Source organism: Centruroides vittatus, unplaced genomic scaffold (assembly GCF_030686945.1).
Source record: "Centruroides vittatus isolate TY-2023 unplaced genomic scaffold, ASM3068694v2 contig_882, whole genome shotgun sequence".
NCBI classification, from domain to species: Eukaryota; Metazoa; Arthropoda; class Arachnida; order Scorpiones; family Buthidae; genus Centruroides; species Centruroides vittatus.
This window is the reverse complement of record NW_027122574.1, coordinates 554,045-579,417: the sequence shown is the minus strand read 5'-3', so window position 1 is coordinate 579,417 and position 25,373 is coordinate 554,045. Positions and strand designations below refer to the sequence as shown.

At 36.3% G+C, this 25,373-nt stretch overlaps 1 protein-coding gene across 1 annotated transcript in view; it reads right to left on the bottom strand.

Annotated features, from left to right (window-relative positions):
- LOC136983412 (uncharacterized) overlaps positions 1–23,881 on the bottom strand; it is a 76,789-nt gene extending 52,908 nt beyond the window's left edge. The window contains 31 exon segments of the mRNA XM_067280131.1: positions 69–280; positions 354–812; positions 886–1,137; positions 1,214–1,418; positions 1,486–1,695; positions 1,772–1,872; positions 1,949–2,089; positions 2,478–2,501; positions 2,504–2,668; positions 2,743–2,967; positions 3,037–3,216; positions 3,290–3,481; positions 3,554–3,716; positions 3,790–4,011; positions 4,096–4,190; positions 4,271–4,381; positions 7,376–7,552; positions 7,627–7,992; positions 8,066–8,245; positions 8,313–8,484; positions 8,550–8,719; positions 8,790–8,994; positions 10,163–10,305; positions 10,382–10,592; positions 10,666–10,796; positions 10,879–10,977; positions 11,043–11,258; positions 11,988–12,094; positions 14,952–15,033; positions 20,754–20,781; positions 23,693–23,881. Coding sequence (XP_067136232.1) covers positions 69–280; positions 354–812; positions 886–1,137; positions 1,214–1,418; positions 1,486–1,695; positions 1,772–1,872; positions 1,949–2,089; positions 2,478–2,501; positions 2,504–2,668; positions 2,743–2,967; positions 3,037–3,216; positions 3,290–3,481; positions 3,554–3,716; positions 3,790–4,011; positions 4,096–4,190; positions 4,271–4,381; positions 7,376–7,552; positions 7,627–7,992; positions 8,066–8,245; positions 8,313–8,484; positions 8,550–8,719; positions 8,790–8,994; positions 10,163–10,305; positions 10,382–10,592; positions 10,666–10,796; positions 10,879–10,977; positions 11,043–11,258; positions 11,988–12,094; positions 14,952–15,033; positions 20,754–20,781; positions 23,693–23,776 — 5,328 coding nt within the window. The 5' untranslated portion in view covers positions 23,777–23,881.
- Between the last annotated feature and the right edge of the window lie 1,492 nt (positions 23,882–25,373).

Sequence of the window (25,373 nt, the reverse complement as noted above, 5' to 3'; positions counted from 1 at the left end):
TTAAAAACAAGACATTTACAATGGGATTTTATATATTATTATCTTTCTCATCAATTAATTAGACATACTTCATTTTCGGCTATAGCTGCTACGGTTGTATTTTGGAAAAAGACATCTATTTTCACATTAATGGCCGAGCAGCGATCGGAAAGAGCTTGATTCAAAGAGTTTTGATATCTTTTAACGAAAGCTTCGTATTCTTCCAAACAGGAGGAAGAAAGAGCACCACCAGCGCGATATTGAATGTCAGCTACTACGTCGTAAGTAGCAAAATTTGTATCTGAAAATAATTAAACCGATATCAAAATTGAACAATTCTTTATCAAATTCGAATGCCTGTAAAATTAAATTACCCTCGGGAACACACTCTTGTACGATCGAACTTGGACTCCAAGGCATTCCAAGCAGGCATTCGTATTTTTTTACGAGTTCTCCATCTGTAAACCTATAGCCTGTATTGCAGGTGACAGAACAGGTGAAACCAGGAGCCTCGTCCTTCTCTACACAATTAACTGTTCCTTGAACCGGAGGTTTTAGAGACCAGGAAACACAGTGCGAAGGTTGAACCGATACTTGAAAATGGCAAATGGCTTTATTTCCGGCTTGGTCGGTGGCCGATACAGTAATGTTGCGGTATCCTCCGACAGGAATTACGGCGATTGTTGGAGAAATTTCGACGGAGACATCACCCGATTTATCGGAGACGTTAACGTGAGAGAGCATTTCGTTAAAATTTACTGAATAACTGGTTTGTTCCTCGGACAATTCGATAACGAGAGAACGTGGACACGTTAGAGACGGAGGAAGATCATCTGAAATTGTAAAATTTTGTCTTAAATATTCACAAAAAAAGCAGAAATTTTCAACGAAATCAAAATAACTAACCAGGTATAGTGATATTGACTGTACAAACTGCAACGTTTCCATCCGAATCGTAAGCTAAATACTGAATAGTTGTGTCTTCAAATACCATTAAAGGAGGAATAAAACCGGGAGGACGAATCTCGAATCTGGCTATTTTTCCCGAATTATCTACAGCTTGAGGAATTGTGAAGTTCACAGGTCGAAAACCCTCTTTTGTCTTAACCACAGTGATGGGATAAGTAGGACAATTGAGGAATTGAGGAGGTTCTTGATCTACAAACAAAGACTCCCTTATTACCTTCCTTTATTATTAAATTTCACAATTTATTAAATATATAAACCGACTTACCCACACAGACAGGATATCCAGCATCATATCCCAATAATGCTTCTTCTCCAGTATCTTCACATCCCATCAATTCAAACTTCATGCAAGGATTTCTGTTGTAAGCAACAATTCCCAAGATGAAGAATCTAGCTCTGACGCTAAGAGGAAGATTCAGAACCGATAATTCACCGAAATTTCCCGGATCTCTCGTTGTTAAGTTAAAGGTCTATAAACAAATGAATAGGATGAGTTTGCTTCTCCATAATTCGAACGAAACCTGAAATTAGACTTACCGGAAAATAAACTACAAAGTTTTCTTCTTGGTCCACCTTGTAGAAGAGACGTAACTCTGTAGGTCGACCAACAACATCGTTAGTGATGACTCCTTTAACAAGAATGGATGTGATTCTATAGACGGAACCAAGATCTACTGTTGCATACAAGAAAGCCAAACCAGGATCATTTTCTGCACACCAACCCGTTGCACTGTTCAAACGGATATTCTGTAAAATTCATCAATAATTAGTGATAATTGAAAAATAATAAAAATCAGATTTAAAAAAAAAAATTCATTTTTACCTTCACTTCATAGTTACTCCTTTGAGAATTTGCCACGATGGAAGTATCTGGTATAATTCCGGAAGATATTCCCAAAGGTTTAATTACTTTGCATACGGCATCTAAAATAAATTAAATTAAAATAAATATATGTAATTAAAGATTAAATAATTAAATTTCGTGTTAATTTTTACTAACTTTTAACGCAGGTGATGGGATCGATATTATACGGAACGAATCCTGCCCTGTCACAAGTAAATGTCACTTTAGAGCCTTGCTCGTAGCTTGTTGCAACTTGAAGCCCATCCGGAGGTCTTCCTGGATCTTCGCAAACTGGCCCTTTTAAATTTAAGCAAAGTAAAAGTTTTTTTTAAAAAAATAATGTAATTTATAAAATAAAATATAACATTAAACTGAATAAAACTTGATTCGGTTAATGTTACCTATGGTTCCAAAATGGCGGCTCGTCTCTGATTCAAGCAAACAGAAGAAAGGAAACAGTGGGGACGCACGTAACCTATTCTAATAAATCACCATAATTATTACCAATCAAATTATTAGAATAAGTTAGGTTAGGTTAGAACGTGCATCTCCACTGTTCTCTTTCTTGTTTGCTTGAATCAGAGACGAGCCGCCATTTTGGAACCATAGGTAACATAACCATAGTAGTGTAACCACGGAACCCAGAGAACCCGACCCCCTTATCTATATTATATGCTTTACGAACCTTCGCATCTTAAGTCTCCAAAATCCAAGTTCCATCCTCTTCACAACGAACAATGTTATCACCAAATTTCGATTTTCCAGCAACTGTAAAAGTGTCTTCGCAACTAAAGAAGAAACTAGACTTGTATCGTGTATCTACATACGGTCCGTACGAAGCTCCAGCGGTTTCTCTCGGAATACCACAATCGATTCCTATTCAATTTTTAATTTCTTTAATATAAAAGAGATAATTTAAGAAAACTTAATTAAATCGAAATGATTTTTACTAGGACACGATGGAGATAATCCAGAAAGCCAATATTCGCTTCTTCCTTCTTTGGGATCGTAGACGCATTGCCGAAAATTAGCAGTAGCTGTCATTCTCAAAGGTCTACCCACTTCGTTACAGGTAAGAGATATATTGTGCTGAAAGGGAATAGAATTTTCGTCTTCGACACCGTACACTCTTAGACCTTGAGTGCGGTCATCTCCTAGCGATGGACAACTGGCAACTGTAATAGAAATAAGATTAAAGAAACCGAATAATAAAAAGAAAGCATCTTGTTACCAAAGGTATTTACATTTGCAAGTCGGTTCGGTCCCATTCCACACCCCAGTACTGGTGCACAGAAGTGTAGAGCTTCCCTCCATGACATAACCGAAATTGCATTGAAAATGTACCACATCCCCAAAATGAAACGATGATTTAGTGGAGAGGAGAAGACCATTTTCGGGACTATTCAAGTCTGGGCACAGTTTCTCTACGACAAAAACGTATAAATGAATCGACCAATTAGCATTTTTAAACCGTACATTATTGAAATTTACTCGTACCGACACAAGTTTTATTCAGTAGATAAACGTCTCCATCTTTTAAACCCGTTTCTCCGTATGGAATATCGAATCCGGAAGTCCCGTTTTGAGCGTAAAGCTCGAAACCATTATTGCATAGACAATTGTAGCTACCAGGGTTATTAATACAGCGGTGATCGCATCCTCCATTCTTATCCAAGCATTCGTTAATATCTAGAAAAATAATGTCAAATATAGATCTACAATAAAACAATAGCTTTTAATGTAAAAAAAAAAAATCTTTACCTAGACAATCTTGTCTAGAACACCCCATTAACTCCACTTTTAAACACGGAGCCGTTTGGTAATCCACTAGATAAAAGCGGATAAATCTAGCTTCTAAGTGGAAAGGTAAATTAACGGTAGAAACTCCGGATACACCGTGTGGTAAGAGACGAAACTCTACAGACTACAGACAAAAAAACGTCATTTTAATAATGTGTACATTGGTAATACCGGTTTTGTTCGTTAAAAACACTCACTCTCTTCATGGGATCGCTGTAGTCACGAAATACATCTGCCACGTCGTTCGAGTATTGAATTCTCATTTTTGTAGGAAATGCCAATGAACCATCCGATCTGGAAACGGGTTGGGTTCGAAAACCTTTCAACACGGTAGGGGCTCGTAAATCGAACTGTATCCAATTCTCTCCGGGATGATGAATCTTTCCGCACCATCCGTTTTCACTGTTAAGACGAACCTCCTACAACATATATTTTATAAAATGCCAGTCAAAACGTCCCTATTCGAATATATAAAGTAGAAAGAAAGAAAAAAAAAAGCTTACATTTTTATCATATCCGCTTTCAGTACTCGAAGCTTTAATACTGTGATCGGGAATCGAACCGGTACTCAAACCCAAATCTCGAACAGGACGGCAATCTAAACGGATGGAAAATATTAATACAATGAAATAATTAGGCCCTATAACATTTTAAATGAAAGTTTTGTTAATAGCACACCTAAATTTGGTTCGAAACCATCCTTGCATTTGCAGAAATACGCTCCGGAAGTGTTGTTGCAGTAAGTAGAAGCGCTATCGCAAGTGATACTTTCCGAACATTCGTCGATATCTGAAACACAATTAATTAATTAGGTTTCTTTATATAAACAAAGTATTATTATGTAGAAAAACAAAAGGAATTTCCTCTGGTATAACAAGAGGAAACGGGTGACAAATCTCGTAAGGGTGGAGACAACAATCACGAATGAGTGAACACTTCGTCTAGGAAGACAGTACAGTAATTTCAAGTGTATAATTATGTCTATTTTCGGCACTAACCGTACAAAATTGATAAACGTATCTCGTCTATATATATATATAATTTTCCTTTATCGTATACATACACGCTTTATAAATTATGTAATTGATTTTTCGTCCTATATATTTTTATCATTATCATTGCTTTACTAGTTACGAGTTATGACAATGATACAGATAAGAACAGAATGGTGGTAAAGACGTAAGAAAAACAAATAATATTTTATTACGAAAAAAATAAGACAATAAAATGAATTGCGTATATAATTACGCTGTAAAATTAATTTTAAATTTAACGTATTATTATTATTATTATTATAAACAAGAAATGTGTAATAAACTAATTACAAAATTCTTTTAAATATGTAACGTGCAATTTAATAGCATTAACGACCTGTTCGGTCATTTAAGAACGATATACAAGCCTAGTGTTTGAGATTCGTTCGGTACAAAAACATATTTAGCATAAGAAAACATTATCTTAAAAAATAAATAGGATAATTAACGAATATATTAAACGTTAAACGTGTACAATACACAAAATACCTGCAGGTGTTTTATTTATAGAAGAATATTACAAAAAAAATACTGCAAAATAAAGTTTCTATCCATCTACAAGTATTAGAATAATGTTAATCGTGATTGAAATTCCAATCAGTTAATGTTCTACAAACACATTTTAATTGAGATAACCTGCATAATCTAGTTTTTAAATGTTTTTTTTTCTTTTCTTTTCGCTATTATTATTTTTATTCGTCTAGTTGTCTGCCCGTAAGTATTTTATTTCTAAATTTATTAGTTTTAAGAGATGTTCTTAACTGAAACGAATAAAAATCACATTGATAATAATCCGAAATTAATTTAATAAAAACGATTTGGTTAATGTAACCCTCGGTGCCAAGATGGCGGCTCGTCTCTGATTCCAGCAAGGAAACAGTGGGACACACCTAACCTAACCTATTATAATAATTTGGTTGCTAATAATTATGATAATTTATTAGAATAGGTTAGAACGTGCGTCCCATTGTTTCCTTGATGGAATCAGACACGAACCGCCATCTTGGCACCAAGGGTTACATTAACCAGAATAGGTTAGGTTAGGTTAGAACGTGCGCCTCACTGTTTCCTTTCTTCTATTTGCTGGAATCAGAGACGATCCGCCATTTTGGAACCATAGGTAACATTAACCAAAAAATTAAACTGGAAATTATATTATGTTCTAATTATGAAAACAGTGGCACTCATGCGTTTACTTTCGAGACGATAGAACGTTATCATTTTTAAATAAAACAATAACTCAGCTCTTAGTGACCTTTATTAATAAACAATTGCTTCATTTCGAATCATCAGATAATGCTTATGACTAAAGAATAATAATTCTAATTATACATTAACAATGCAATTCATTATAAAATGTAGGACTAAATATATATCAAAATGATATGCATAAAAATTTGCATAATAAATCAAGGCTACCACAAAGCGAAGGACTAAATAAAAGATTAAATTAACGGGATTAATTAATAAAGGTAAAAAATAGTTAATTATTATCAAAAATAATTTCTTTTACAACATAAAGTATGTTGTAAATATATATAAATTGACAGGTAGAAAGTATGGTGATGACTATTCAATTACTTTTGAACCAAGAATAGATTTAAAATATTTAAATAATAGAATTGTGAAACACCATAGTTGGAACGAAGGTAAAAGTTCAATAGGTTAAGTATCACGTGAATTAAATTACTATAGGATTTCATTTTAATTGAAATACTCTTAATTACATAGCGTTTGGAATATTTTAATTGAGTGCCATGTGTTCTTTGTAGATTACAATTATCGATTTTAATTAAATTTAAAGAAAATATGTCTTCTACTCGACTTTTTTCGGTTAATGTAACCCTCGGTGCCAAGATGGCGGCTCGTCTCTGATTCCGGCAATGAAACGGTGGGACGCACGTTCTAACCTAACCTATTCTAATAAATTACCATAATTATTAGAAACCAAATTATTAGAATAGGTTAGGTTAGGTTAGAACGTGCGTCCCCACTGTTTCCTCGCTGGAATCAGAGACGAGCCGCCATCTTGGCACCGAGGGTTACATTAACCGTGGTTTTTTTATTATCAATATTTTATCTTGGATTATTATATTTTCGGAGACACAAGATCTCCGATCAAAATAGCACTAACCGCGCAGTCTCCAGGCCAATCCAAGATGGCGTCCGGAAGCGCCGCCATCTTGGCACCGAGGGTTACATTAACCGATATTTTATTAAATTTTATTTTAATAATAAATGTATTTTATAAGTGCATAAATGTTATTTTCCCTCTATAGACTGATGCAGCCATATTTATCAAAATTAATTAGTAAATTCTTAAAGGTTAAAAAATGTTAACAATCGGTGAGAACCGGTTGTACACTCATTTAATACAATCGGATAATTACCGTTTCTAGCCTCCAACATCAATCAGTTAAGTATTTAATATAAGAAAATGTATAAAATTAATCACGTAAACGTCAAGTAATGAGGAAGAACACGAAGTAGGTGTTTTTTTCTCCTTGTTGCTTTCACACTAAGGTTTTAATCCCAAGATTATCAGTTCGATAGGAATTACCAATTTTGTTATTCATTTATGGTGAAAGTAAGCTCTTTTTTTTAACTAAAATTGAGGTTAAGTTATTTACCAGTCGATGTCTGTTACTCAAGAACGCTATATACTTTAAAGGTTAATAATACCAGAACATACAGAACTAGTATTAATATCTTGAATAACGTTTTATACGCATAAACTTAGTATAATTACCTTGACAAGTGGGGATATTTTCGAAGATTTGATTCTGACCACAAGTAATGACAGAACTACCCCGGAGTTCGAATCCTCTGTGGCATTGTACTCTAGCCTGATCCTCGAAGAAGTAAGTTTTTTGTTTGTCCATCACGAAACCATTCTCGATTTCCGGGATCACGGGACATTGCACACCTAATATAAAATATTCCGTTTAAATCGTCTCAACGTTGACATTTTTCGACGAAACTCGGTATCTCAATACTCACGTTCGCATTTGGGTGGAGGACCCGACCACTGACCGTCGCTGTTACAAACTATTACGGGAATTCCGACTCTAGAATATCCGGGGTGACAAGTAAACCGGATGACCGTACCGTAGGATCGACCACCTCCATTCAGGACATTTAACTGAGCGTGAGGGGAGTCGGGAAGAGTAGGACAGGAAGATGCCAAACACACCGGTAATCTTTCCCAACGTCCATCTTCTCCGCATCTGATAGTCTCGGTAGGCAAACCACTAGGGAAAGCGAATCCTGCATAACACTGATAAGTAGCCACGCCCTTGTAGGTCACGTTAGAAGCTGCCACTGCAAATCCATTGTCAATCTGAGGAACGGGACCGCAATAACGAACTGAAAAGACAGAAAAACTTCTCTTCAATTCTCCATCATTAATTTGAATACTTCTTGTACCATGCAAATATACCTTGGCATCTGGGAATTTTGGTAACATTCCATTCTCCTCCGTCCATGCAAGTAGAGACTATTCGAACTTGTCCATTACTAAATTCCTGCCCCAGAGGACAAACGTAAGTGACTACCGAACCAAAAGTGGTCTCTCTACTAGAAGCTACGGCTCCACTTCCCACTCTCAACGAGGGACAATCTGTAAGAAGACCGTGTTTAAAAAAGGCGCTAGAAATATACTTTTTAATACCGACGATAATATTTACCGGAGCTGAACTTTGCCCTCCATCCTACTGCCGAATTCAGGGGAGAACTAGTGAATTTTAATACCATGTGTCCGCTACTGGCCGTCAGAGTAATAGTGGGAGGATTGGATCCACTGAATCCCTGTCCCGAGTGCAATCTCACGCCGGAAATAGAACTCGATCCATCGTAAACCTGAGAAAATTATATATATTAAATTCTCGTATAAAAATGTTCAAAGGAAATTTAAAGAGATTTACCTCGACGAAATCATCTTCAGAGATATGAAACTGGTCGAACTTCAAAGAAAGAGGACCACCTCCGGGTCTTCCTATTCTGTACACACATTCTTGACTGGACGGATAATTACGGATGCCGTAAGCCGGTGAGTTAATCTCCCCGAATGGAGCAATGTAGTTTATTTCGCAACCTTGAAAACAGAAAAACCAGGTTAAAAATCTGAACAAACCGAGTACACAACACGATTTAATACCACTCACCTGCGCGATAACGAATGGAAAAACCTTTCCTGCTATCCCCCAGACTGGTGTGTAGATAAAAGTACAATTTATCCCCCGTAGACATGATGTATCTTGGGTTTTTATCAGAGGTACCGGTTAATCTAACTAGGAGAGGATCGGAAGGAGAAGTTCCGTCTCGTATCAGAATGTAGTCCTGATCTTGTTTTAAATCTATATCCACCACCTGAAATGCATAGAAAATTGTACAAAATCTTAAATATTATAGCTTTATTTTGTCGTATTATAGAAGGTAAGGGAAATAGGGCATTACCGGAGTTGAAGCAAAATGGGACACGCCACTCGCTTTTCTACATTACGTTAAGCATTGTTGTCACCCTAAAGTATTTACTTTTGTTAACGGGACCTACATTTACTATAATTTAGTGTGCATTTATATGTATATGATTATTTAACAATACAGACTATTGTTGTAGTTGATTAATTAATTATACAGGCATGAAATTGAACGAATAACGCATAATATACTGTTGCAAAAATCAACAATCCTTACTTTATTATAGGTTTTAACCTCGAGTTATTTTTAACGGGGCTATCATAATAAAAAAAAAATGCATGCTAACTTTTAATAAAGGTTAAGCGCTTAATTTTTTTTGTAAAGAACTGGTAGAAGGACTGAAGAAAACAATTGAAGACATTCGTCAGTCAGAAAATATCTTCACCACGACATCGGGTAATGAACTTGTTATGAACGTATCACGTGTAGGTCTAGGACTACAAGATGAGAAAATTTGAGGCACGATTTAACTTCAAGGAAAACAGTCAAATTGGGGAGAGCAAACACGTAAAATCTTTACCAAGGACGAACGTAGAAATATTAAAAGATAATCTAAAAAAGTAACTTTGAAAGCAAACAAAAGGTAGAGATAAACAGGAAATGAATGGCATAAGCTTCGGGCAGTAGTAAGAGAGACGAAGCGAGGTTTTTCCTAAACTTTTACATACAATGTCGATACCATCTTTTCCATTGTTTCCTTTTTAATTTTTTTGATGACTCTTGCATAGCCTGAAACCATATTTCGTTGAATATTTTGTATATTTTAAATCCATATTTGTGGTGTTACGCGTATTATATTTCCTGAAATATTACGCTTGTCTCAATTATAAACGGAATATTGTCCCATTTCCCCTTCACTGCCACAGAATGTGGGACATTTAGCGTAGTTTCTACTCTTTTGTTTTTTATTATTATTTCACTGTATTACGTAATAATACTCCCTTCTCACGAAAATCTAACATAATAAAGTTATTGCCGTAAATAAAAAGTCTAAAATAACATCACTCTGTAACACTTCTTTGTAAAGAGTAATAATCATTCACGCTCTCTTACTTACTTCCAAGGTTACAATTTTGCTCTGCGGTGCTCTAATAATGTAAAGGCACTCCAATCCACCAGGATAAGATTGAGGATAATGAGGAGAAGTGAAGATCTCGGCCTTTTGAGAAGCATAAATTACTCCTCCGCATTCCATAGGTTCTAAGATAGGGGTGGGAAAATATATTATTTTTTCCGTTGGCGAAAATGTTTTATATATATATATATATATATATACCTGTTTTCCAACTGGCACGAAACCCTTTTCTTTCGACCGAAGCATCCGATCGAAATTTCACGATCATTAAATTAGAAGCCGTGATGAAAGATCGAGAAGTGACGTTTTGAACACCCGAAAGCGTGGCCAGATTCACGCTGGATTCTTCGGTTTTTCCACCCACCAAAATTTGAACGGTGTCGAAGTTGGCTTCGGTTTCGAAATCTGAAAACTTTACGGGAAATTTCATTGAGTTTACAGTAAGAAATTTCGAATTTAGAAATAACTTTTAGGAAAATATCTACTTGTAAGATGATTCCTGTCCCGATAGGTCCTTCCAAAGTCCACTTGCAGTCGGAATTGGACTCGTATTTATCGGGATAGTTGGTAGATTGAATGGAATCGCCCGAACTTTGCAGGTGATAATGGCACGATCCTAAAAGTAAAAAAGTAATTTTATCAAGACAATTTAAGTTTGTTTTTTTTTTCTCTCCATTAAAAACACAGTAGATATTTACGGGGACAATGAGTTTCGTCAGATTTATCACCGCAATCGTCCTGACCGTCGCATTTCCACCTCGTATTAACGCATTTTCCGTTGCTACAATATAGCGAATCTAGAAGGCAAAACCAATTTAATTTAATCGAATAACATTCTCGTTAACGTTATATCGAAAATCACCTTTAGGACATAGCCGAACTTGACACATGAATGGATGAAGAGATTCGCAAGAGGCCAATTCCCATACTTGAGTCTGTTGTTTTTGGAGGGTTCTGACGCATTTCCCATTCTGAGGTGCGGGTTGATCGAAATCCCAAAATCCTATAAACTTTGAAAGGAAATTTCCTCCACTGGTCTCCAAAGCGTTAGTCGAAAGATCGTCTACAGCGCGGAGACCTGGAACATAACCAAACGTAAGAAATAATTATTCTTTCATAAAGGAAATAAGAATTTGATAAAGAATCGACTTCGTTGTACTAATGGAGTTAAATCCTTTACATTTAATGAACGGGATGAAGAGATTAGCGAGGTTGAAGCCGAAGTTTTCAACGCGAAAACGTGTACGTCGGACGTTCAGCGCCATCTTCCTGTAAGCGTAGAAGTTTGACAATGGCGTTTGGAACGTCGAGCATGATTCCACTGACGTTCCAAACGCCATTGTCAAACTTCTAGGCTTACAGGAAAGCGGCGCCGAACGTCCGACGTACACGTTTTCGCGTCGAAAACTTCGGCCTCAACCTCGCTATTGTCTCGATTTCACTTTGATGACACAAGATTAACTCGGTGGAACGAATCGAGTTAATTACACGAGTCGAGTCTTTGTTCCTCACACGAAAAACTCATTTACCGTTCTGTATCCCGATTGTGCAGAGTTAACAAACAATACAGTTATTCTGTCGTGATTTAATCTTATCGAAATTAAATCCATTTGAGTAAAATTAAACCTTATTTAAAATAAACTTAAGTTGAATTAGTTCTAATTCCATTGAATTAAATTTAATACCATTTGATTAATGGTGTTAATACCATTTCAATGGAATAAATGCAGCCATGATCGCAGTTTAAACGAATTATAATTGAGCTAAGATCATCTGTTTCTTTTTTAATATGAAGTTTTTAATATACCTATCCAATATGAATTGGTTCCCGAGCTGAGTAACTTTTCGGATGCCAACGAACTGGTAAAATTATTCTGCCAAAAATCTTGTATGGTCACTAACTCGCTACCGTACCTGAAAATAGAATAGAAGAATTTAAGAAATAAAAATATGTACAGTACAGTACAGTACGTATATATATCAAAATTACCGACGTCACGCTTCAATATACACTCTAACCTTGAACTTTCGACTCGACTACAGTAGAATATTTATTTGTTTACCTGGAAACAGAATTCCGCGAGTAACGTTTGAAGCAATTTCTTGACCATTTCGGACATATTTTGTTTAAAAAAAACGAAACTAGGACATTTTCTGGGTCGTAAGATCCATCTCCATTCGTAATCTGGGTTAAAATTACGCGTGTAAAGAAAAAAATGTGTACTGTGTATACAGAGAAGATCGACTTAAATCGAGTTATCGTTTTGTTGCCGGAGGGCATTAATTAGAAGACCTTTGCATTGGTGACAGCGATTGAGATCGAGATCGTTGTTGCGGAAGCGTATTAGGACCTACTTATTTTTTGCATGCCACGCTTTATTATTAATTAACAACGTAAACCATTGCGATTGCGACAGAGTACAAGGCAACCGACAATCTGCGCATATAGGCTATCGTTAATCGTATCCATTTTAATTTGACATTGCAATTATAACAGAGAAAAACAGGAGCAACCCTGACCCAGATAATAACTACGCGGTTTCTTTCATTGATTCTTAATTATTTTCTCCCTCGGCTTCGAGTTGTTACTACCCGACTTTAGGTGGAGGGAGAATCTTAATGGCGAGAGGAGCCGTCGAAGCGTACATCAATCGAACGAAATCCACAAAGTTCAGTCACCCGAGGTGTGGCATTCAAGGTGACTCCGCATTTAAATTTCTCCCGGGGACGAGCGAATCGGCGCCTTTTGTCAAGAAACAACTTCGGTAATGACTCTCTCCGTCAGTTCACAATGTCGAAGACATTTCTTTCACAATAACGATTGCATCTTTTCGCTATTCCCGGTTCTTAAACACTGTTAATTCGCTCAATTGTTAACTGTCGATACACAGAATTATACTTTTTTATTTTAATTAAGTCCCACAAAACGATACATCATCGTACGAAATCGTTCACTCTTACCTTAATAAATTTAAACCTAACAATAGAAGGCGTAAGGTAAAAGTTTGAATAAGTGTAATTCATTAGCAAAATGCGACAAACGTTTTCGTGTAGCGAATATTTGAATATTATTGCGATAGTGTACGACCTGTTTCTTACGGCAGTTTTAAAGATGGCGGGCGAATGGACAATTTTCAAGGATATTTTACCGGACTGTAACTACCTGGACGGAGCGATAACTTACAACCCGTAGACCGGGTATTTGTAGCCGTCAAGCGCAGCAGGATGCATCCTTGAACTATCAATTCTGACCCGCCCCTCGGGACGATAAGAATTTTAACTCGGAACGGAATTTATCGTCTCCTTCGCCGAGTTGCCAAAGAAGAATGAAGATTTAAATCTCCTTCTCAGACTTAAATTCGACTAATAACCGAGTTTAAGTCGTGTCGTCCGTTCTTTGTTAACTTACGCGCGGTCACGCTCGCTGACGGAATCGTGACCGTGTCAATCGGTGACGAAATCGACTCACGACAACTCCGTGTAATATTTTTAGAGTCCAATTCTGAGAATTTGTTTAATTCTATAATTACAAATCTCTCGTGATCTTAAAATAGTTTAATTAACTCGAGACGTTGTCGCAGGTTCCGTACAGCACGATAGTGACGAGCATTTCTCATGCTCCTCCAGCACCGACTTAGAATAATAGATAATTAAATTATTTATAAGTATTCTGATATATATTCTTCCCGTAACTAAGTCACTTATATCGATGTATACGTAACAATTCGAGCGAAACGTCACACTTAATCGAGGAGAACGATTTCACACGATTTAATTTAATGACTACACTCGACAAAAAGGTATCGCTTATATCCGAGACAATGGTGTTTTACCACTCTAAGATATACATCTATGTACACTTAAGATACATTTCACGCTCTTTCTTCCTCTAAATTAAATGTAAGTATTGTAAAATAGTCATGTCCTACAGAACGATTTGTCCTTATCCTCTGTCTTAGTCATTTTCTCCTTTAAGGTTCCATCCGGGTTTTACTCTCTGAAGAAATGATATTTTGGGCATTTACCGGTTAACACCCTTTACTGTACACCCACTAGGGGCGAGTACGTCGCTGGAGATCGGTACAACGCCTATAGAGGATTCCAATATCGGGTCTCGGTCATCCGCCATCGACTAAATCTGACCAATTCGGTTTATCTGCAATCGTAGCCATGTGGGTCACTTCGGCTCCGAGTACCACGGCCATCTTGTTCCGGGCGAATGCTTCGTTTAACTCGATCGTGGTACCGTTTTCCTAATTTTTATTAAACACCGCACACCGGACTGTAAATTACTTTTGAGAATTTCCAGTCATGCCAATAGGGAATATCATTTAAGGTCGACTAATAGCATTAATTTTGTAGCAGGTTTGGTGGAGTGCACATTTCATATATATGTACATATGCTATAAAACGAATGTGGGGGGAGATCCTTGGCCTCTTTGACGTCTCCACCAGATTTAGTTTGAGGCGTATCGACGGTGTCGAGGCCAAAAAACAACAGTAGAAGCATCTAATAGGAAGTGGTCGAAAGTAAAGACGACCGTCACTTTGGAGAAGTGCCTAAACGCCGAAGAAGAATGGACTATTATTAGGAGCGATCGTTCACCTCCTCCGATACACCCTCGGGCAGTTACGGACATTAACGGAAGCTATTAGCAGATATTTCGACACGGACAAATACTCGGTTGGTTTGGCAGCGTAAGGACCCGCCTTTGTGCGACCGGGTACGAAGATTGAGACCAAAATAACAAAAGAAATTAGCGATACTTACCTGCGACACACTTCCGCAGCTCGGTCCCACGAACGATGCAGATTAAAGAATTTGTAGCAGTCGATGCCGAATTGTACCCAACCTAGAAAGATAACATACGATTTTTATCACTACTCTTTGTAGAAAAATAAAATAAAATTCGTTAACTTAAGAATAGGAATTCTCACTACGTTATCGGGTCGATCCAATTGCGGGTCAAACTCTCCTATAATTGACTAAATAGTGACCGGTCTTGTGACCCTTATTTGTTGGTGCCACGTGCTACAAAAGTAGCAGGAAAATTCCTGAGAGTCAATTAGCGTGTCCCACCTTTACAGGATCCGAAATTTCTTAAGGTATCCCGAATTAAAGCGAAAAGACCTCCTAGTTTTTGCCACGTTAATTCGATATCCTCGTGGGATCCCTCGTTAAAATATAACAAGTTTCCGCATAATTTGACAGAAAATTATCAATTCGGAGGCATTAATTAATTCCAAGTAGATACCACTCATACCAAAATGGCGCTCTGAATCCAAGTGAATTATGTGGCGATTTATGATTTTTTTTGGAATACCAAAGCACGATTATACGGAATTAATCTTATTTGAATGCAGTAGGTACGGGAAGAAGAAAGTGGGTCGAGATAAAACCCGACTTCCGGTTGACTCCCCGATCGTCGCGGCAATTATGACTTGCGCCAGCTAAACCCCCGATGGCATCTACGCCTCGGGTTATCGACCTCGAACTTCTTCGGGTCACGGCCAGTTAACCAAGCGAGCGCGTCATAAAATCCACCTGTGGTCATCGACAAAAGAATTATTCGGCCTTCTAACCTCTGAATTGTCACATTTCGGCCCTCCCGTTCGTTACTTAAATGTCTTAACTTCACGCACAACGTTAACGAATTAATCTAGTGGATGGGGTAATCTCACACTTCGGTAACAATATCTACAATTTTTATACGGCCCAAATTGGATATTGCTCAAAAACCAAGTGTTGCTACTATTATTGAACCAAGAATGGATGAGGAAAACTAGAAGAGCTAGGTCGAGGGAAGGTACCATTCCATCCCATTCGAACTTCATTTAGATTTTCCTGATATTTTCAAAATGGAATGCTTGTTTCCCCATTTTTCATGTCGATCGATCGTGCTGCGGATCTAACTTGCTTACCATATATAAAGATAAGACCAGCTGTGTGGCACTTATGTATGATGGTTCAAAACATTGCAAACAATGGAGGAGCCAACACCTATGTATGAAGCTACATTTCAGCTTAACACGAGTGGCTTTTATTGAGTTGATATCGCCCGTTTTTTGTCTACAGGCAATGAAATTTGTATTAGATTCCTATGTAGAATATATGATTTTCACTGAAGTATCCAAGTTAGCTTATTAACACTACAAACATAAAACGACAGAGTTTTTTATGACTATAAAAATATCCCTAGACAAATATTTCATTACGTTAACGACGACAAAAAATAGAAAACAATTGAAGAATCAAAACTGGTCGTGCTATAAAAGAAATAAAGATATACATTAAAAAAAACGTGTCTTTAAGAGATACGATCTAGTAATTACCGGGTCCTAATTTCGATACAATGATCGTAACAAATAATAAATCAAATTAAATGTGGTATCCGGAAGGACAAGCAACAAAAAATAGAATAGGTCTAATTACATATTTAGTCTACGTAAGAATACTTCGCCCATCCCCCAAGGGAGGAACTACCGAACGATATCACAAAAATACATATTTTCGACAGAGACACATTTGGAAAACAATTCAACAAAAAACACTTGGCAACTTTTCTGATAGAAAACCCTTTTTATTGTCGAGTTTCTTAAACAAAAAAGAAAACAAAAAACTGGATTTTTGTTCGATGATTCACGACAGAATCGAGTGACTTCCCACGAACAGACAAACAGACAGAATTAACCTAAATTTTTCATATTATAAGAAATTTCGCTAAAGTTAGATACAGTATTTCTTCATATAAAACAATATTATTATGTACTTGTTCGGTTCCTCCTTAGTCTACTGTATTGTGTTACTCTCTATATATACTGGTTACTGTTACTCTCTATTACTGTACGTACGGTACGTACAAAACGTTAAACTATGCTTAGAATTAGGTCCATACGTATAGCCTAATTTTCGGCACGGTTTTGCCAATGTTTTGTCTGCGAGTTAAGTGTTTAACTCAACAAAATAATAAAAAAAATTACCTTCCTTCGTACGTAATTTTAGGAAAATAGAAGGAAAATTATTCGTTAATAATTTTAGAAGCGGAAGTTTTAAAAAAATACGTTTACGACATATTCACACACATTACGAAGGGGAAAAAAATTGTGTGGTGGACCACATCGTATCATTTACCGCAATATTTTTACTCATTTATTTTATGAAATTAAACCAAACAGAAAAATCTATTATTCAAAGGTCAAAGATCAATTGTTTTTTATTGTTTAAGTATTTAGAAAAACATTAGGAACTGTTTCTGATAAATAAGAAAGAATACAAGGAATTATCTCGCTGTTCCTTTTTTTATATACATTATCGTATCTCTATTATAAATTCTCTATTGAGAGAGAATTTATAAGGAGGTAGTAAAGAAAATAATGTGTGTAGGAAAAACAGTTACTTATAATTGCTTACGTTTTAATGAAAAACGTACTAATCTTTAACAGTTTATAAAAGTTAAGTGACCAGAAAATGATTGTTTTTATTCACTTAAACGAACTAAGACCAAGGACAATATCGAAACATTACACTCGTTTTAAAGTCGTTTATCTAAAAAAAGAAAGGTATTTTCTATCTTATTTTAACTACTATAAAGTTGAATAATATTACACAATTATTTTCTCATTGGTAAACTGTGTAGTAAGGTAGTTTATTATTAAAATTACGCAATTCTCGTTTGCCACTAAATCGAGTTTGTCTCTAAGCCGAAGTAGGCTATCTCGAACAATAAGAATTACTGTATATATAGTATCTAAGGGTTTTCTATTTAGTATTTATGGGAAAGACTGCGCTTTAGGAGGGTGGCGAAGGCACCCTCCTAAAGCGCATTTTTAATAATAGATTCCAACTATAAAACCATTCAATCGAACGGAAAATAAAATACGTACGCGTATAATTCTGATTTAAACTAGATTTCTACGATTCAAATAATAGAAAATTTCAAACTATTATATAAGTCGAAACTTCCTCGCTATTCATTCAAACAAAGAAAGATTATAATACACAAAGTATTTGAAGAATAATTAAAGGATGCCCAAAATACCAAGTACGATTCATAATACCACGTACTGTAATATTAATGAATCGTGTCTACTCGTTTACGTGAACAAACTCCAAGCGTAAGTACAGAAGCGCCACTAACAGCGTAAGAGCAACAACACTACTAAGAACAGAGTGGTAAAAGAAAGGACTGAAATGATATAATTTTAGGGTTGTCGTATCCTAAATGCACTAAATAAACGACAAAGTTTCAAATATTCTACAAAGTGCACGACAACATAAGAAAAGAATCGATGAGCCGTAAAGGAATTTAGTGGGTTTTTTCTCGCGTGTGTTTGCACCTTCCTCCAGACGGATGCGAAATTAGGCCATAAAAGAAATTATTCTTAAACGTAAATATTTTCCAATCGTGAATAAGTAAAACCTTTTGATATGTAAAATTATTTAAACGAGTATCAATACAATTTACCAGTGTACATATGTTTATTCCTGAACGTTCTCACATAGCTTTACTTAGGCCTACACTCTCTTCAACGTAATATATTAAAAAGAAATTAATAATATGCATTGTAAGGGCTGAATGCTGAACAAATTTTGAGGTAATTTTTTAAATTATTATAATTTATTGAATTTTTTTTCATCGTACGCTTCAATGAGTTCCGGATTTTGGTGGAAGAATAGAAAATAAAGACTGTATATAGTTGTAAAGAGAATGACGTCCATAGTTGTTGTAAAAGGTTTGTTCTTAACGTAATTAAAATAATTTCTTTTAATAAAATAAATCTACTTTTATACTTTTTTCTAGGATATAATATAAAATCGTAGAGGTAGTACTCGTGATATTATTAACAAGTAAGAGGTTCAATAATTGTGTATACAAGTGCATTTTTCCAAATAGTAATTCTAATTGTAGACGTAAATTTTAATGAAAGTCATCCGTAACACTAGAAATGTGTAATAAAACACATAGAAGTACCGAAACAAGGCTTCTTCAGTTAACAACTTAAAACGTAGAAGAATGTGCATAAAGATTTCTAACGTTTGGTGTATCTGCACATTAAACTAGTTTAGAGTATTGTACACGTATAATTTTGCTTCGAAAGTAGCGGTTTTTGGGCCGAATACCAATAAAATTGGACGTTCTACTTATAATCCGCTGCAGGGTGTAAAACATAAGCAAACAACGAAGACGACTAACTACTCCAACCTAGAAAATCCACTTCATAGGGGAGGGAAAACAAGGTGTTGCTCTTGTTTGTCTAGAGAGGTTACTATCACTTAATCAATTGGTAAACGAATATTTAATCGGGGCGTTAACGGGGCGCGAGAGAAGCGGAATGCTTATCTGATGGTAAATAATTTGAATTTTTTTAAGTCGAGTTATCGAATATAAAACAAAAGGAAAGTAATAATGAGACTAGTTAGTCGATTAAAGTCGCAATGGATTTTTTAGTTAATTAACCTTGATTGTTATTTTTGTCTCCATAGAAATATAAAACAAATTCTAATATTAAATTCTGGACAATTCGGGCGCTCTACCAAAAGAATTTTTAATGGGAGGTCTCGTATATGTCGGCCCCGTCTCCCATTATGGATCTGATCAACTCACGATGGGTATGATATAGTCTTTTGATCTTATTAATAAAAGATACGAGGTACCCGTTCTTCCTTTATTGATATAAAGTTGAAAAAGGAACTTGTCGCAATCTCAAACATAATTCGTGGCTGTCATAAATGCGACCAATCGCGAATGGTTACACAAAAAACCGGATCTAACGACATATCTTTTGAATTCCTCAATTATTATATAGGTCGATAATATTTAACGTTCGTTGGTGTTTTTTTGGCGCAAGGGCCACATAGGCCAAGCTGCGCCACGATAATATTTAACATTATGCAAACTGGTCATATTATTTTAGTACCTAGTGTACTGGCGATTATGGAGAACGTCGATAATTGACAAGCAGATTCGCATCCAGAAAACGTTGCTCCTTTCTGCTGTAAATGGTTGTCTCAGACAAGTAATTGCATCTAGTATTTTCCTTACAAAGGAAAAACTGTGTATATAACACAGCATAAAAATACAGGTCAATTATAAGACAATTACAGAACACGATATTTCGGAGAATGCAAAATTTTCCTCCCAAAAAAAGTGAAATTCATTTATCTCAGAATGGGTAAGAAACGTAAGTTTGATCCAGAAATCCTTTAACAGGTCGACAACCGATCTGTAGATAGAAGCTAATCGAGTAGAGATTAACTTTCTAATCCCCCCTTTTTTAAAGAGATCTTCATTAATAGAACGGTACAAGAACGAGTTGAACGAACGATGCGAGATACTACTTGTTCTCGCAATCTCTCCATATCTCAGAGAAAACAGTCGTTTCTCGTTAACTGCCTACGCTTTTGGATTCCGACCTGGATTAGAGAAGACCGGTATATCCGGAAAAGAAAGTGGGTCGAGTCTCTAATCCGCAATTCTGGAGAACCAACCACAAAATTTCCAACGAAAATCTCGTATTTTTATAAGAAACCAAAGAGAAAAGATTTTTAAAAAAATACGTGTAATGTACTCACCTTCGGGACATGGAGTTACAGCCAGATCCTGCAAAAAAAAAAAAGAAACGGAAATAGCGTCAGTTACGTGAAATGAAAACTTCCGGATAAAGCGATAACGACGAGAAATCGCTAGCAATTTTCTCGGAATTCAAATCCCGTTACATTAACAAAAATCATTTAATTTTTAGTCAATTAATCAGAAAACTGTAAGCAACACAATAAACAATTATTCATTTATTAATTCGAATAACTTATTATAATTAAAATACAGCGCGACATTTATAAATATCGTTAGAGAAAATAGTTTTAAAAATCTCATTTCACACGGTGCGATTTTAGTTGCGCGACGATGAAATCGAACACAAATTTGAATAATATTATCGTTGCGATTTATCGATGGCAAAAAAAAAAAACTAGTTTCGTGTCAATTAGTATTAATTCAATAAAAATTCACCCACTAAGATAAAATCTTCGCTGTTTTTCTGATTTTTAGATGGAAAATCGAAGAAAACAAGGAAAAACAATTGAAAATAACAACGAATAACATTACGGTTTCCTCGTTTTCACGCTTGTACTCGCACCCATAATTAATTTTCTCGTAAACGATGCATCGCTGAGCTGTCTTATCATTACATGGGTGGTATTTGCATAAATGAGAATTTTACATAGACACAGAAGCTGCTCGACTACTAAGATACAGTAAATATCCCATCACTCGAAAGAGGGAAATAAACATTTCCCGAATAATCGAGACGGAAAGGCATGAGATCGAAGGTTACAGTAATCACTATCTTTATTACTTCCGCGAGTTCGAAGAGGTAAATTGCAAGTAGTATAGTTTACGGATTAAATGGGCTCGTTCGAAGGTCCTGCCGGATCGGTTGTCGCCTTATTTTAATAATAACTTATTCGGCATGAAAGGTCGGGTTATTTCTTTGAAATTGGACTGAAAACTGTTGCCAGTTCTTCCGACAATCAAAGACCCGAGGCATCGGCCGTGATTTGAAACGTGCAGAATGCCAACGGCTAGTATTATTAAGGGAAATAGAACAGGATTAAAGTGTATCGGAAGGTCGGTTTTTCCTTCCTCTAACTCAATTTAGGACGTTTATTTTTTTTGTGGGAAGTTTTCTTGACTTCGAAGAACCGTTTTTATCGCGTTGACTCATAGCAGATTTCGGAAAAAAATAGAATTTTCAAAGGGTTATAAATAAAACGACAGAAAGCAGCTGTAAAATTAGGCTCTCGCTCCCCCTAAACTAATCAAGGTCAATTTGGATTCTGCTGTCCTAAGACGGGAGTTTTGTTCGAGGTCGAGTTTTAGATCTTCCGAGTGTGGTAATGAAAGGTGGTGGGTCGCACCCGAATAAAATCGAGTTATTCTACTTAAGCGTTACGTCGTTGGGAAGGGAAACACTACTCATTGTCGAAGATTTCGAGTCCGGTTCTACTGTGGTAACAGGTTTTGACGGGGGTGAGAACGCATTCCTAACGTAGTTACGGAAACTACCGACAAGAAATTGCAACAGTAAACGGGCCACTGTGTAATTCGAATTATACAATATAAGAAATGGCGTAACACAGGAGAAATTCGAATAACAACCAGAAATCGGCAGGTTTTTTTCTGAAGGATCTATCAATCCTTTGAAGGAAAATTGACCTAATAATCCTTACTCTCACTTCTAAAACAGAGTATTAATTTTATAACAGAATGCGAATTTAAATATTAATTTCCCGTGAGTACGTTCGTATATTCGTAAACTAAAATTGAAAAGAAAGGAAAAGAAAGCATTACGTTATTGCACACAAGCGATTTCCGGTCTTTGATAGTTTGAGTTTGTAAAAAGTCATCATTAAACAATACAATAAATTCGATAGAAAAGATTTATTGCTTCCGAGAACACAGTAATGAGAAAATTCGAAATCTTCAACGGTATTTGCGAGACATCTATATTCATAACAACAGAATTGGCTACCTTTTTGATTCAGAGGGATAAAGATTAACATACTTAAACACTAAATTTATTTGTATATTTAATAAATATATAACTCGTCACTCTACTGTTAAGTCCGAGTAACTGTCGTGCTCGACTGAAACGAATGCACTTCCTCGTGATGAACTCTTACAATGACAATTGTGGGCCTACCAGAAATAAGCATTTTGAACTTTCTTTTCCATCGTACGAGGAAGTTTCGTGTTTTCTGTTTCGTTTTATATTTAAACGGCTCGAAGTTTTCCGATAATTCGCGAGCATAAAAAAGTTTACGGGAGGAGTGAAGTATCGCGTAGAAGACGAGGTATATGTCCGATGCCATGCCTGTTATCTATGCCTGTTAAGAGGCTCGTAATTCCGTATTACTTGCTACGGAGAATTGAATTTTCCGGTTTAAGTAGTCAACTGGAAAATATTAAAATTAATCTTTCAGGAGAAGATTAAACAAAACGAATATTTTAATCTGGAATTTACTTAGTCTGGTTTTAGCCTGAGGGAGATTTGTGGGAGTTGTCCTTTTTACAACCTACAAACAACGGTGGAAATCAAAGGTGAAGGTAACCCAGATTTCTGGTGTTAAAGTGGCTGAAGGATATAATTTTAGAAGGAATTCAATCGTCGTGTCTCTGTTGCCATCCATCGTTTGAGAACTTCCACTAAATTACCAGAGATACCATAACGACTATTCTGTTTCCCTCCCCCGAATGACTCGTTCTCTATCGGAATAGCGTGGAAACAAAGGTTGTTTTGGCAGCGCAATGAGTAGTAAATATGCTCAAGAAGTTGATAGCGATAAAAAAAAAAAACAATGCTGAATCGACATCTTACGGACGTCTGATTACAAATACTGTAAGAAACTTAACAGTCATGGCGAATAGGAAAATCCGCGTTGTTGAACGGGGACAAACCGACAGTTAGAAAATATAGGTCTTATATAGACGGAAGTCAGAAAAAGAAGCTCACCTCGGCCAGGCACAGGCCCGAAAGGATGATTGCCGTAGCGATGAGATGGGCCAACGTCTCCCGACGCATGATGGGCGCGCACATTAGTCCGATCTTCCGGTCCGCATGGGTAATCCAATGTAATAAAGGGTAAGAATGGCGCACGCCCGCTCGCGGCGGACTCGTTGCGAAGAATGAAGTCTTGGCCGCATTCGTCTGAGCGACGCGTTAAGTCGCTCGACCGGTTTTTGCCTCCACCCTCTTCCCCCCCGCCGTCGAGCCCGTCATTGGACCGATTTCCCACGTCGTCATTTACCGTCGTTTTATCTCCGTTCGAGCGCGAAATTCGAACATTCGACCGATCCCGCCTTCTATCGGATCACAGTTTACAATTATCGAGAAAAACGAAACCCGAAAAAGAAAAGCCACCTTAATTCTTTTACTCAGTTTTAGATTAGAGTTAAATAACCTTTGTCTTAATTTCTCGTTTCGGATGGACCCATTTACGCTTCATCCTTATCTTAATCTCTTTTAAAATTTTAATCGGCTTAATGCCGCGGCAGGAAGAGCGTGACAGACGTACGTCGAGTGCCAAGTTCCAGTTCCCTCTCTCATACTACTCTCTGTTTACCTACTTTCTATTGGAATGAAAGATATAACAGATAAAATTCTGAATCCAGAAAAACTCTCGGATAGAATTAGAAGACAATTGACGTCCACAAACACTTAAAATTGAAAAAAAACGAATGATTTGTCATGCAGGTGGCCTTTTTAAATGCTTCGATGAGGTGACGTACGGGGGTTCTACCTGACCATTATAATTCTATTCTCCTTAACTTTTCCTCCGATTTATTCGTACAACTACCATTGTTCCTCGGAAATGTGCTTATTTCTTCAGTTTTTACGAGACATTTTTATTGTATATATGGTTAGTAAGCAATTTACAAAAACTGTTTGCTGTTGTTTGTTTTACTGCCTATTGTTTGTTGCGGTATATGAAAAAACGAAAGTTGTATGTGCTTTTCTTTAGTTTTTTTCAAAATTTTATTTCATTTTCTTTATTTTATTTCCAATTGTATTAATAATAACTTCATCTGTTTATGTCGTAAACGGGCAAATTACTTATTGATAAGCGAATTGCGTGTCTGTCAGAAATCGGAATTTCGCATCGATAACGAAACGAAGAATCCGCAGACGGGTCGAGATTCGCTTAATTAGTTTAGGCGAAAACTCCGACGGAAGTGAAATTTCGCACGCGTGGAATCCGCCGATAATGGCGGCGCGTAAACGAAAGTCGTCTCTGGAGCAGTGGAGCGTGCGAGCTCTAAAAGGCAGAAATAAATGACTACAATTATTTTTCTAGGGAAATGACCCTGATTTTTCTACTCGTAAATAACTCCTACTTTCATAAATTACAATGTACACATTACTTGAAACAATTTTTTTAAAAATAAGTAAAGAGTCTACACCGTGTTTTCAACGCCATGTTTACCGTACGGGCAATCGTAAGACGTGAATGCGGCGTTCTTGTTTTTTCTTCCTTCCTTTGAAAAAATATGTATAATTTTTAATATTAAGAATTTTTGAAATGTTATAATGGAATCTAAACACAAAAATTAATGTTTTTGAAGCATTAAAACGACAAAAACAAATTAAGATTAAGGGTAAAAAGGCGTTAACGCGTTACAGAAATAAAAAATAA